This window comes from Primulina eburnea, chromosome 7 (assembly GCF_022965805.1).
Source record: "Primulina eburnea isolate SZY01 chromosome 7, ASM2296580v1, whole genome shotgun sequence".
NCBI lineage: Eukaryota > Viridiplantae > Streptophyta > Magnoliopsida > Lamiales > Gesneriaceae > Primulina > Primulina eburnea.
In genome coordinates, this window is record NC_133107.1 from 23,069,985 (window position 1) to 23,085,003 (window position 15,019).

General features: G+C 37.8%; 1 protein-coding gene across 1 annotated transcript; it reads left to right on the forward strand.

Annotated features, from left to right (window-relative positions):
• The first annotated feature begins 581 nt into the window (after window positions 1-581).
• Window positions 582-1,592, forward strand: LOC140835790 (uncharacterized). Its single transcript, XM_073201197.1, has 3 exons — window positions 582-776; window positions 900-953; window positions 1,407-1,592. The coding sequence occupies exons 1-3, from the start codon at window positions 582-584 to the stop codon at window positions 1,590-1,592; spliced, it is 435 nt and encodes a 144-aa protein (XP_073057298.1).
• Window positions 1,593-15,019: the final 13,427 nt, after the last annotated feature.

A 15,019-nucleotide genomic window follows, 5' to 3' on the forward strand; every position in this document is an offset into this window, starting at 1 on the left:
TGGCTGAGGGATGGATTAAATCCATCGAGGTGATTTTTGATTTCATGGAGCTGCAGGATGCAGACAGAGTCAGGTGTGCCACATTTCTTCTGTCAGGGGACGACAGGATTTGGTGGGAAAGTGCATCAGTGTCAGTGAACTTGCAAACACTGACGTGGAATGGGTTCAAAGAAGTTTTCTACTCCAAGTACTTAACTGATGAAGTACAATCCAGACTGACCAGGGAGTTCATGACGCTGCGACAAGGAGACAGCAGCGTAACAGAGTTTGTGAGGAAGTCCGAGAGGGGGTGTCACTTCGTGCCATGAATTGCAAATGATTCCCGGGAGAAGCTGAGGCATTTTATTGATGGGTTACGGCCGATCTTGCGCCGTAATGTGAGGGTTGCTGGTCCGCCTTCCTATACTATTGCCGTATCTAGAGCCTTGGCGGCAGAGCAGGACCAAAGAGACATCAAGAATGATAGACAGGGCAAGAGGCCCTATCAGGCACCTCAACAGCAGCAACAGCACCGACCCCAGTTTAAGAGATCTTTCCAGGAACAGCAGAGGAAGAGGCCATTTCAGTGACCGCCGAAGGGCATGGGTCCTATCCCTCAGAAAAAGGCTCCTCAAAGGCCTGGTAATTTCCCGGTGTGCCCGAAGTGTAATCGCCAACATCCGGGACAGTGTTTGAGGGGATCGGGCAATTGCTTTAAATGTGGAGCCAGTGACCACATGTTGAAGGACTGCCCACAGTGGATGCAGCCGACCCAGGGAAGGGTGACTCAGGGAAAGGTGTTCGCCATGCATGCTCAGGAGGCGGACCCAGACACGACCTTGTTGACTGGAATCTTATTTAATTCAGCACAATATTAGTTTTTCCATTCATGTTTTGAATTTGATTTTTTGGATTATTAGTGTGCTAGTAGTATTTTGGTTGACTTGGGTAGAGATTTTTCTACTGTGCTTGAGGTTAAGATTAGAATTTTTGGGATATAAGTTTTTGTGTTGTACCAACGTCTCTCAGGAAATATTTTCATAAAGAGAGTAGCCACAAAGGCTTTGATAGATTCAGGGGCCACCCACTTTTTTATTTCGGAGACGTTCGCTGATCATATAGACGTCCAGTCTATTGGACTCGACGTGAGCTATACAGTGACAGTCCCATCAGGAGAAGAATTAACAAATACTAGCGTGGTCAGAGACATCGATCTGGAACTGCATGGCCACCTAGTGTATGCCGATTTGATTGTGCTGCCAATGCCAGAGTTTGATATTATTTTGGGAATGGACTGGCTGACGAAGAACAGAGTTCTTATTGATTTCCAGAAGAGGTCAGTGTTGGTAAGACCGTTGGGCATGGAGCAGTTTCTCTTTGAGCCAGCTAGATGGAGGAGTTTCCCTCGCATGATCTCTTGCATGCAGGCGCGGAGACTTATGCACAAGGGTTGTCAGGCTTTCTGGGCCAACGTTGTTTCTGCACCTGACGTAACCACTCCGTCATTATCTGATGTACCAGTAGTCAGAGAATTTCTTGACGTTTTTCCAGATGACATCACAGGCCTTCAACCAGAGAGAGAGGTGGAGTTCGCCATTGATTTTTTGCCATGAACCATGCCAATCTCTAAGGCACCGTATCGTTTAGCTCCAGCAGAGATGTTAGAGCTCAAGCAGCAGATTCAGGAGCTCCTAGACAACGAATTCATCCGCCCTAGTTTCTCACCATGGGGCGCACCAGTACTCTTCGTAAAGAAGAAGGATGGGAGCATGAGGCTGTGTATCGATTACCGAGAACTGAACAAGGTAACAATCAAGAATAAATACCCACTTCCAAGGATCGAGGACTTGTTCGATCAGTTGGAGGGAGCTACAGTGTTCTCTAAGATAGATCTTCGATCGAGGTATCACCAGCTGAAGGTGAAAGATGCAGATGTTCATAAGACAGCCTTCAGAACCAGATATGGGCATTACAAGTTCTTAGAGATGCCGTTCGGACTGACGAATGCTCCAGCAATTTTTATGGACCTCATGAACCGAGTATTTCAACCCTACTTAGATTAGTTCGTCATAGTGTTCATTGACGACATTCTTATATACTCGAAGAACCATGAGGAGCACAGTCAGCATTTAAGAACAGTATTGCAGGTTTTGCAGAGCCACAAGTTGTATTCAAAATTCAGTAAGTGTGAATTCTGGTTGGAGAAAAAAGCATTTTTGGGTCATATAGTATCTAGCAGTGGTATTGAGGTGGATCCAGCAAAGGTGGAAGCCGTTAAGGATTGAGTTGAGCCGAAGAATGCATCAAAGATCCGCAGTTTCCTAGGCTTAGCAGGTTACTACAGAAATTTTATTCAAGGATTTTCTTCGATAGCAGTGCCACTCACATCATTGACCAAGAAGAATGTCAAATTCGTATGGAGTGAAGAGTGTCAGAAGAGCTTTGATACCTTGAAGCAAGCTCTTATTTCGACACCAGTTTTAGTCATGCCATCAGGGCAAGGAAATTTTGTGTTGTACACCGATGCATCTAAGCTCGGATTCGGCGCAGTTTTGAAGCAACATGGTCGGGTTATAGCTTATGCTTATAGACAGTTAAAAGTGCATGTAAAGAATTATCCGACTCATGATCTAGAGTTAGCTGTCGTGGTCTTTGTGTTGAAGATTTGGAGACATTATTTGTACGGCGAGAAATGTCAGATATTCACCGATCACAAGAGTCTCAAGTATTTCTTCACCCAGAAAGAGCTTAATATGAGACAAAGACGGTGGTTGGAGTTGGTAAAAGACTACGATTGTGAAATTAGCTACCATCCAGGGAAAGCTAATGTTGTGGCAGATGCTTTGAGCAGAAAGGTAGCAATCTTAGCACAGCTGTCAGTGCAGAGACCTCTTCAATCAGAGATTCAGAGGTTTGGCTTAGAATTTTATCCTAGGGACAGAGCTTCCAAGCTGTCTAATCTGACAGTCCAATCTTCTTTGGTAAACCGAATCTGTAAAGGACAACCTTCAGATGAGCAATTACAGAAATGGAGACTGAAGGATGAGACCAAGGGCAGTGTACTTTACACGGTGTCTGGTGATATTGTTAGATACAGAGGGAGAATGTGGGTGCCTAGTGTTAATTCGATCAGAGAAGATATCTTGTCAGAGGCACATACATCTCCGTATTCTCTCCATCCAGGAGGTACCAATATGTACAAGGATTTGCAGATGCTATATTGGTGGCCAGGTATGAAGCGAGACATCCGTCGATTTGTGTCTGAATGTCTCACTTGTCAACAGGTGAAGGCAGAGCATCAGAGGCCAGCAGGGATGCTTAAGCCACTTCCTATTCCCGAGTGGAAATGGGAGAATATCACCATGGATTTTGTGGTTGGTTTTCCGAGGTCAGTCAAAGGATCTAATGCCATTTGGGTTATAGTGGATCGACTAACTAAGTCGGTACATTTCTTATCGGTGAAGACGACTTTCTCCATGACTCAGTATGCAGAGCTCTATATCCGGGAGATAGTTCGTTTGCATGGGATTCCAGTTTCTATTGTGTCCGACAGGGACCCGAGATTCACCTCATCATTTTGGAATAGTTTACACGCAGCCATGGGGACGAAGTTGCTATTCAATACTGCATTTCTTCCTCAGACAGATGGCCAGTCTGAGAGAGTGATTCAGATATTGGAATTTCTGTTACGAGCCTGTGTGATAGATTGCCATGGGAATTGGGAATCGAAGCTACCTCTAGTGGAGTTTACCTACAACAACAATTTTCAATCCTCTATAGGTATGGCTCCTATGAAGCATTGTATGGAAGGAAGTGCAGATCGCCGATTCACTGGGATGAAGTGGGTGAGAAATCAGAACTTGGTCCAGAGATTGTTCAGCAGACTGCAGATGTGGTGGTCAAGATTCGAGACAGGATGAAGACCGCACAGATTCGTCAAAAGAGTTATGCTGACAAGAGGATGAGAGATCTTGAGTTTTCCGTATGAGACCACGTATTCGTGAATATAGCACCTATGACATGTGTTATGAGCTTTGGGAACAGAAGCAATCTTAGTCCGAGATTTATTGGATTGTTCGAAATTCTTGACAGAGTTGGGACATTAGCTTATCGTGTAGCCTTACCGCCGAATTTGGCCAGAGTGCACAATGTATTCCACGTTTCGATGTTGAGGAAGTATATTGCAAATTCTTCACATGTTTTGAGTTTTGAGCCGTTGCAGTTGGCTCCAGATATGTCGTATGAGGAAAGACCTGTCCAAATTCTAGACATACAAGAACGGAGACTTCGGAACAAAGTGACCAAGTTGGTCAAAGTCCGTTGGCTGAATCAATCAGTAGAGGAGGTCACTTGGGAGACCGAAGCAGATATGAAAAGTCGCTATCCGGAACTGTTTGGTAAGATTTAATTTCGAGGACGAAATTTATTTAAGTGGGGGAGAAACTGTAGAACCCAAAATCAGTATACGTAAAACCCGTGCATTTATTTAATTTGTTAAATTAATTATTTAAGTTTAAATGATTTTAGAGATGCATGCTTTATGAAATTTCATTATTTTAATTATTTATGTTTATTTGATGCACGTTGTTTCTCGAGTTTATGTTTCAGGCGAATATTCGATGCGGGATTGAGGGAAAGAGACCGCGACGATTTTGGCAAATTTAAAAGGTGGTATTTTATTTTAAGTTAGGACTGGGGCATTTTAAAAGATTTATGAAGTTTTAACATTTTAAAGCCTAATTTAAATAATTGGTTATTTTAAGATTTTAAAGTTTATCAATTATGTATTTTATTTTATTTCTTTAATTTAGGTTTTTTTTAGTAAGGTTGTTAGTGGAGTGGTAGTCTTAATTAACAAGTTAATTATTAATTTAAAACCCTTAATCATCATTAACTAAATAACTTACTACACTTGCACACACACACGTTTTATTCATTTGTTTTGGTCAAACTCACATCACCCATTTATTGTACCAATACAAACATGCACTTTTTCATTTTTGGTTTGCTGAAGGAGAAGAGAAGTTTATTTGAAACTCTCTTCCATCAACTTCCTTTTTCATCATCTACCTCTCCATATTTCATTCAGCAATCCTTCGTTGGTTTAGCACCCAAAAAATCCTGCATGAAGTTGCCCGGATCATTTCCCGCACCTTGTAGCTTTGATATTCACCGTATCGTGAGTTTTAAAGATCAAATGCATGTATATTCTTTCGTTTCTGCATCGATCTTGTCATAGTAAATATTTTGATGTTTATTGTATGAAAATCATCTATATGTTATGTAAGAGTTTGAGCAAATATGGTTGGATCACTTTCGAAACGGTTTTTGGTTCTGAAAACTCTAATTTGCTGTCTTTTTAATTACTGCGATTTTTAGGTCGGTTTTCTTGTAAAACGTTCAACGTATGAAACATAGAATTTTTCGATACCTTCGATTTGATATAAAATTCGAAATATTTGGATAAGAAATGAGTGAGTTATGATTGTTTTCGTGGGACTGCTCAAACTGCGACTTTTATGAAAATGTGTTCTTGACATATTCTTGAAGTTATTTGTTGCAGGCTTCGTTGGACATCGCCGGGCTTGTGTTACTGTATTTAGATACGTTATGGGATGTGTTCAGGTGTTATTTGGTGGTTCTTTTGGGTCGGGATTGGCTTGGGATGTAATAGAAGTCATAGGAAGCGAAACGATGTCGAATTACGGGTTATTGTTGTATTGAATTTACTTGTCGATGCTTGGGGAAGTTTGGGGTGTTTGTACGTGTTTGAATCAATGTAATACCATCCTAGGATGAGTCTTGAGGTGTTGGTTCATGGTCTTTAGGCTTGGATTGAAAGGGTGAGAGATTAACTTAGTGAATTTTCGTGAATTTCCAATTACAGAGGGTACCCGGACCCCTACACGGAGTCTGTGTCTTTTTTCCTTCAAAAATAAGAAATTTTCGTGCCTACCCGGACCCGTACACGGGGTCCGTGTACCCCCCTCTAAAATTTTTTTTTAGAATTTTTTTTTTTAGTTTTGTTTCGGGGTTCTATATCATGGTTTAGTACGATACTTTAAATTTATTTATGTAAAAATATAGGATTTGTTTTGGGGTTCTATGTCATGGCTTAGTACGATTATTAAACGATGTCAAGTCCCGAGAGATTTAGAATGTCATAAGCTATTTATTTACTTCGGTGGTGAGCACGAGTACCTACGTCTAAGCTATGAAAGATAAGTGTTTGAACTCATGTTAGTTTGTTGCAGCAGCGGCCCCAAGCGAGATCCAACGAATCCCTCAACGCCAAGTAAGTATGTTCGACGTGCAAAAGAAAATATTTTAAGTTTTTGAGGTATGTTAAATGTCTCCTGACCAAATTATGAATGTGTTTGGAAGTTGGTGAACGTAGCTGAGGACCTCTCCACCCCGTTAAAGCATGAACGGGTTTAGATCAAGATTGAGAAGCGTTAAATCATGAACGGGGACCAATCCACCCGTTAAAGCATGAACGGGGATCTCATGTATGTGACAGTGGATCTTCCCTGTCAACCCAGTACTGTGGTTTAGTCTCATCAGTCGTATTTATATATGGGTCACTTGCTTTGAAACATGCCTCTACGCAAAATGATGAAGTTTATGAATGTTCAAGTATGTACAAGTATGCAAGCATGTTTAAGAAAAGTCTTATGATGATGGCGCGTCTATGTTTATGTATGTATGCATAAGTTTCAAGTATGTTACGTTCAGGCTTTTAAGTATGGAAGTTCAAGTTTCAAGTACGTACGCTCTATTTTAAAGTTTCATGTGATTTTATTATGTATTACTCGTTACTCCCAGTTTATACATTTTGAGTCTTTAGACTCACTAGACTTGATCGATGCAGGCGAGGATGCATTTGAAGAGACGAGGGGTGAGGACCAGTGAGCTGGCTTGGACTGAATGGGAGGCTAAACCCGAGGACCGCCATATTTTTAAGAATTTATTAAAGTTTAAAATACTATGATTTTATGTTACTGTCATGATCCCTAGTCAAATGCTTTAGCAATATTTTTAATTCGAACGTTTGGTTGCAGTTATTTTTTTTTAGAACGGATTATGGATGATCACAATTTGAAACTTTATTTTAGATTTAAGAAAATTTTTATTTTCCGCAAATTTCAAATAGTTTAAAAGTATGGTACGTGACAGTAAACCTATAGAAAGAAATTATGAATGCCAAAAACTTATGGGTTAATCGTAGGATATTCGAAATTAAGGACTAATTGGATAATTTTTTGAGGAAATTAAAAATTTATTTTTCAATTGTTAAGGAATTTGGGGACTAGTTGAGCAATAAGTGAGAATTGAATGGGTTAATTCATAAGAATTTTCGATGATTTAGACTTTTAAGAGAATTTGGAACCTTGAGGTATCTTGATTATAATGTTATAAGGAATGTTAAAAATTTTTTTTTAAGGATAAAACAATATTAGGCTTCAAAAATCTAAGTATTAACGGATGTGTTTGAGATTCTAAGATTGAAATATGATAAGTTGACGAACATTTTGGGTATAACATAAGGAAAGTAATATACGATAAGTATGATCATTCATATTTTAATATTGAGAATTGTAAGAAAAGTTGAAATTCGAGAATATATTAGTAACAACACTAAGTCATTATGGGCATTTTTAAGCTGTGATTTTGCAAATAAGGATTTAGAAGGTAAATTTAATTGGGATCAAGGAGACGTAAGGACAGTCTAGAACTTAAGTTTTATCAGAGTAGCGCAGCGGAAGTGTGGTTTTTTGGGATACTAGAACTAAGTCTAAACTTTTGATTATTAAGGATAAGCGAATTTCGAGTACGAAATTCAATTTAAGGGGGGAAAATTGTAACGCTCCGAAAATTTAAGGTCCGGTCCACGCGAACCACACGCAGGTTATTAAATTCTTTGTGTATTTTAATTAATTTTTTTAATTGCATAAATTAATTATGTTGTGCATTTTCATGTTTAAAATATATTTTTCTATATGATTGCATTAAAATGTATTTTTAAAGGTTATTCGAGTTGAGATCGAGGAACGGAGACCGAGGGCCGAAAAATAGAAAATATTTTTATTAAATAATTAATTATTTAGAATATGATTGATGCTTTTTATTATTTTTGAATTTAAGGAGTTTTGAGGTGACTTTATACGCCGAGACGTAATTTTTATCGGTGTTGGTTTTTCAACAAAATTACGAACGTGTTGGCAACCCGACGAATAAATTCACAAACTTATTTAAACAAAATTATTTTTAATATATTGATTAAGCACTAATGGGCCTAATTTACTTACTTAGTGGGCCTAAGCCTTATTAGTGGCTTAATTAACTATTTAAGGAACAAAACCACACCCCAAATCATTCATAACCCACGTCACTTTCAGATTTCACACACCAATTCTCCTTGCCAACAATATACATGGCACACACCTAAGATTAATCAATAAAAAGCTTCGAAATTTCAAGGGATCTTCAAGTCATCGTCTTCGTGCCATCGTTCGTCAATTCGTCAACTTGGGGCACAGCTTTGAGACTTGTTTCTTGGCTTGGGTTCGGTTGGACCAGGGTTGAGCTAGGGTCTCGTGAGGGGTCATAGAGGGAGTCCTAGCCATGCTAGGACTCGAGTCAAGAGGGCTGGGAGGAGTCCTAGCAAGCTAGGACTCCCACCCGAGAGCACCAAGGAGTTGTGCAGGTATGCAGCAACTTGTGCAGGGTTGATTGGCTCGGTTAGGGGCTGTTGGCTGGGCTAGGTTAGGACCTTAGGGTCCTAAGAAGGTGCACAAGGGGCTGGTTCAAGGTCTGGGACGGTGGGCTAGGTCCTAGAAACAGAAACAAGAGTCCATGTTCATGTGTTTCTCGGCCATGACAGGTGCTGAGATGTGGCTTTGGTTTGGAGCTTGGGGCTGGTCAAGGCCGTATCTGGGCGTGGTCCAGGGCGGTTAGGGTCATGAGTGGTTAATAGCTGGTAGTGTCTTAGAAGGAGGAGTCCTAGTGCACCATAACATCTCACATGTACACACGCATGCAAGTGGGTCCAGGGTGCAGGGGCTTTAACGCGGGTTAGGGGCTGGTTATTTGGCTTGGGGCTGGTCAATAGGGTTCATAGATGAGTTGGGTTGGGTTTGGCTTGAGGTGGCTCGACCATGGCTCGAGTATTTTGGAAGATGGTTCGGGTGGTTCAATAAGGGGTCAAAAACGAAAATAATAAGTCTAGAATTGAATCCATGGGTCCACAGGTGTGGCTCATGACTTGGAAGGGTATAATAAATAATTAAAATGTTATGTTTAAAATTTGGGATCAAAATAACGAGTTTTGGATTTATCCGGGATTTAATCGCCGCACGGAACGTTAATTAAAAAATTAATGACAACGCCTAGATTTAAGTTTTATAAAATTATGAAAAATTATATTTAAACTTAAATAATTATTAAAAGCCTAGGTTTTTAATTTGGGAAATTTATATTAAGGTTTGATTTAATTCAGGATTAAAACGCATTAATGCGCTATATTTAAAGAATAATTTAAAAGTCATCGATTTAAATTAAATAAAAATATGAGAAAATTCATTTAAACTTAAATAATTATTTGGAACATGTTAGAGTTAATGGATTTAAGAAAAATTCAAATTCTTGAAATTTTACGTCTAGGGGTAAAACGGTAATTTTACACCCGAAAATTAGTAAATGTCATGGCAGTATCTTGAATGATGTTTTATATGCTAATATGATTATTTTAAATGGTGATGGATCTTTATGATTTTTTTGTGTTAATATGTCAATTCTAAATGTTTATGAATTTTTATGATGTTAATATGTGTATTTTAAATGTTTATGGTTTAAATTGTCAAAACGTTTATTTTAAATAAATGTTTATGTTTAAAAATGTTTATGGATCGTTATATGTTAAAACAGTTATTTTAAAACGTTTATCGGTCTTTATATGTTGAAATGTTTATTTCAAACGTTTACGGATTTTTAATATGTTAAAATGTTTATTTTAAAATGTTTATGATTTTAATATGTTAAATTATGATTTTTAAATGTTTACGGATTTTTAAGATTTAACATTGAAATTTAAAATATATGTTGAATGCTTGGTTTAAAAGAAAAACGATATTATATGCATGTTTTTGTTAAGTGATGAGAATACGAAATGTTGAAGGACGTGAAGGGATTGAGACTAATACGATGATATGTTGGAGATATCGTGATGGTTATGGTCCCAGTGAGAGTCCGACGATCGTGTTTTCTTGGATACAGATACAAATACGTTAATATGTTAATACGTTGGCCAATGCCCAGTTGACCGGTGAGAGTGTTGCTGGTGTCCCCACCGCCCAGTACTGTAGTTTTTATAGATAGATCCATCACCCAATACGAATACGAATACGAGTCACAAGCACGATCTGAATTCAACAAACACAAATATGAATATGTTGATATGAATATGTGTATGGATATGGATATGAATATGAATACGATGAATATGAATATGTTTATGTTGATATGAAAATGTTTATGTGTAAAGATGATGCATCATTATGAAAATGGTTTTATTTAAAGTTTATGCATCATGAAAATGTTTACGAAAATGTTATTGTTTAAAGTTTATGCATCTTCATGAAAACAATATTTTAAGTACAAGTATTTTTACGGTGCATGTGATATGTATATGTCGCACTTGTTATCAAGATTATGGTTTGTTGAGTCTTTAGACTCACTAGATGTGATTGATGCAGGTGATATTAATAATCATGATGTGGGAGGTTGATAGGATCGATTAGGGGGGTAATCGTTCAGCTACAATAGCTCGGTTGTTGAAATATTGAACACCGATGAATTAAATCATGCGGAAAATACTCGAAATAATCCTTCTTAGAAACCGAATAAATATTTTGTAAACAATTTAAAATATATATAAGTTGAATGAGGAAAAATATTCAGTTGAAGCATTTTATCAAACACTTGGTATACAATATTTTGGTATTTGAAGAACACAAAAAAATGCTTCAACAATACATCTTTAAAAACAGTGGAGATGATAAGTAAATGCAATAAATAAATAGACACAAATTTGTTTATGGATGTTCGGAGATTTCAAACACTCCTACGTCACCCCTTCTTCCCCTTGGGAAGGATCCACTAGAAGACTTTGATTTATACAACACTTTGTACAAACCCATTCAGCTAGGACTTACCCACTGCCTAAACTGAACTCCTAGCACTCACGATTGTAGGCAGCACCTCACAATCAGCATATTGTTTAATGTCTCATATGCAAAGACTACATACACAAGTTTTAAGTCTTTGTGCAAGACTCACTCAACTAATATGTGAACTTCAACTCTCTCGTATATGTGTGAGTGATCGTGTGTGAGAAATATATCAGTTACAGTGTACATCTCAAATGTATCCTCACACAAGGGCTTGTGCTCTCAACTAGCTAATATATTCATTCTAACTGCCCATGCTTTGAATCCACTTCAAAAGCTCTTTTTTGATCTTCAATATGTTGTATTTATAGGCTCCAACACTGATATATATACGTTTTGACACAAGAATATGACCGTTTGAAAAGTTTCTGTACTGTTTCTGGAATTGCAACGGTCAAATTCAGCTTGCTGGACATTTTCCCGACTGGTCAATTGGTCAACTCCAGTCAACTCAACCGGTCGTTCAGTTCAACTGGTCAGCAGCTGGTTCAGTTCAGCTGGTCAGCAGCTGGTTCAGTTGGTTCAGTTTCAGCTGATGTGTTGAAATCAGTCTAGCTGATTTCAGTTTGTGCAGAACGAGTAGCTTCATCGTCATTTATCAGCATCGTAAGCTTCGATTCAGACTTTGACTTCTCAGAATGATTTGTAGATCTTTGTCTTATCTTTCAAACGCATACTTAATCTCTTCGTTGCGATAACCGAGCTGAGAGATATGACCAAAATACGGCAGCTGCTCAAACAACACTGATTGCTGTTTTTGTATGATCAGTTCGGTAATTGAGCGATCCGTTAGACCATGATAACATCCGATTTTGCCCAACTGACGTGAAATACGACTTGTTCCAAATTGAGTTTTCTGATCTGAATAGTTGGCGGATTGTCATTTGGATCATCCAGCTGAGAGATATCATCAAAACACTACAGCTCGCCAGAAATTCAGTTTGTGCAGAATTCAGTTTTAGCTTGCTTCTTGTGTTTGCAACTTCACACTTGAGTAAATATGTTACAAACACAATAACAAGTTTTGTTAACATCAAAATAAAGATTGCGAACATGAAATATTCCAACAATCTCCCCCTTTTTGATGATCACATAACTAACATATTTCTCTCCCTTTTTGTGTGAATCAAAAAGTCATATTTCAAAACATTTTAAACAAAATTTTCTCCCCCTCAATATTTAAAAATAATCTACTCATTAAGTTTATAATGAGTTCTCCCCCTATATTTTTGAAATTTTGAAAAATGTAAAAGAAGATGGATAACTAACCAATTTTCTCCATGGCTCATTTTCTGCTGCAGCACATATGCTCTGTCTTCAACAAATAAACTGTATTTTCTCGGGCATAATTAGGCTACAAATTTTATACCGATGTAAACCTCTACGAGTCTAGTTTGCAATGCAAAAAGCGGTTCGTCGTTTGGACACTCGAGCAAGGAGATATGCCATTTTTCCCATGGTCAATGCAAGCTGCGCGAAAATTCAGTTTTGCATATATATGTGAAAAAAAATCTGAAATTTTCTATTTTAAACATCAAAATCAGTTTCAATGCTCTTTCAAAAACAACCTCGCTCTGATACCACTTGTTAAGATCGGTTAGGGGGTAAATCGATGAGCTACAATAGCTCGGTTCTTGAAATATTGAACACCGATGAATTAAATCAAGTTTGATATGAAATCAAGCGGAAAATACTCGAAATAATCTTTCGTAGAAACCGAATAAATATTTTGTAAACCATTTAAAATATATATAAGTTGAATGAGGAAAAATATTCAGTTGAAGCATTTTATCAAACACTTGGTATACAATATTTTGGTATTTGAAGAACACAAAAAAATGCTTCAACAATGCATCTTTAAAAACAGTGGAGATGATAAGTAAATGCAATAAATAAATAGACACAAATTTGTTTATGGATGTTCGGAGATTTCAAACACTCCTACGTCACCCCTTCTTCCCCTTGGGAAGGATCCACTAGAAGACTTTGATTTATACAACACCTTGTACAAACCCATTCAGCTAGGACTTACCCACTGCCTAAACTGAACTCCTAGCACTCACGATTGTAGGCAGCACCTCACAATCAGCATATTGTTTAATGTCTCATATGCAAAGACACACAAGTTTTACATCTTTGTGCAAGACTCACTCAACTAATCTGTGAACTTCAACTCTCTCGTATATGTGTGAGTGATCGTGTGTGAGGAATACATCAGTTACAGTGTACATCTCAAATGTATCCTCACACAAGGGCTTGTGCTCTCAACTAGCTAATATATTCATTCTAACTGCTCATGCTTTGAATCCACTTCAAAAGCTCTTATTTGATCTTCAATATGTTGTATTTATAGGCTCCAACACTGATATATACGTTAGACACAAGAATATGACCGTTTGAAAAGTTTCTGTACTGTTTCTGGAATTGCAACGGTCAAATTCAGCTTGCTGGACATTTTCCCGACTGGTCAACTGGTCAACTCAACTGGTCGTTCAGTTCAACTGGTCAGCAGCTGGTTCAGTTCAGCTGGTTAGCAGCTGGTTCAGTTCAGCTGGTTCAGTTGGTTCAGTTTCAGCTGATGTGTGAAATCAGTCTAGCTGATTTCAGTTTGTGCAGAACCAGTAGCTTCATCGTCATTTATCAGCATCGTAAGCTTCGATTCAGACTTTGACTTCTCAAAATGATTTGTAGATCTTTGTCTTATCTTTCCAACGCATACTTAATCTCTTCGTTTCAATAACCGAGCTGAGAGATATGACCAAAATACGGCAGCTGCTCAAACAACACTGATTGCTGTTTTCGTATGATCAGTTCGGTAATTGAGCGATCATTTAGACCATTATAACATCCGATTTTGCCCAACTGACGTGAAATACGACTTCTTCCAAATTGTGTTTTCTGATCAGTGTAGTCGGCGGATTGTCATTTGGATCATCCAGCTGAGAGATATCATCAAAACACCACAGCTCGCCAGAAATTCAGTTTGTGCAGAATTCAGTTTTAGCTTGCTTCTTGTGTTTGCAACTTCACACTTGAGTAAATATGTTAGAAACACAATAACAAGTTTTGTTAACATCAAAATCAAGATTGTGAACATGAAATATTCCAACAGAGGTCTTGATGGTTGACTTTGCTAGACTGAAGGTGTACATAACCCGAGGACCGACGCTAGTTTTCCGTACTAGTTATGAATTATGATTTTAAGTTATGTTAAAGACATTTTATGACTTTTATTTATGGTATGAGATATTTTTGAGATGTTATAGTATGAGCTGCACTTTTCAAATAATATTTTTAAGTTTGGTAAATGTTTGGCGATTTTACGATTTATATTAATTTCCTTTGAGTTGCAAATATTAGTTGGTCGTTTTATTTTAAAAATGGTGTCAATGTATTTTAAAGGATATATATCTATATTTTGAATTATGGGGATTAAGGAGGACAAAAAAATTCTAGTACGTTTTAAGCAACGAATAGCAGAGATTTCAGTTTTGTAGAGAATATCTTTCGCAACATTGTTTAGATTTGCTTTCTTCTTGTCCTCGCTTGTCCATGCTCTTATTTGGTTTTCAAGCATTTGTGGTGCACCATCAGTAACAGCAATGGCTGTATTAGGCATTAGAATGTTCAAGGGACCATCTGTGATGACAAACCACATGTCATTGTCTTGGGCTGCAAGATGGGCTTTCATCCTAATATGCAAACTCAAAAGGAATTATTATATCTATTCTTTCTTTTTTGTGAATTTTGATCTTTTCTCTTTTTTTATGGAAAACTATTTTTTACGATGCCAAAAACAACGAATCTCGAGA

What these genes read in the sequence shown, in the direction of transcription:
- LOC140835790 (XM_073201197.1), top strand. Translation starts at nt 582, where the DNA reads ATGGGTCCTATCCCTCAGAAAAAGGCTCCTCAAAGGCCTGGTAATTTC. An exon ending in GAAGGGTGACTCAGGGAAAG is followed by an intron (nt 777 to 899) that starts GTGTTCGCCATG and finishes TTGGATTATTAG; the next exon opens with TGTGCTAGTAGTATTTTGGT. An exon ending in ATTTTTCTACTGTGCTTGAG is followed by an intron (nt 954 to 1,406) that starts GTTAAGATTAGA and finishes TCTTGCATGCAG; the next exon opens with GCGCGGAGACTTATGCACAA.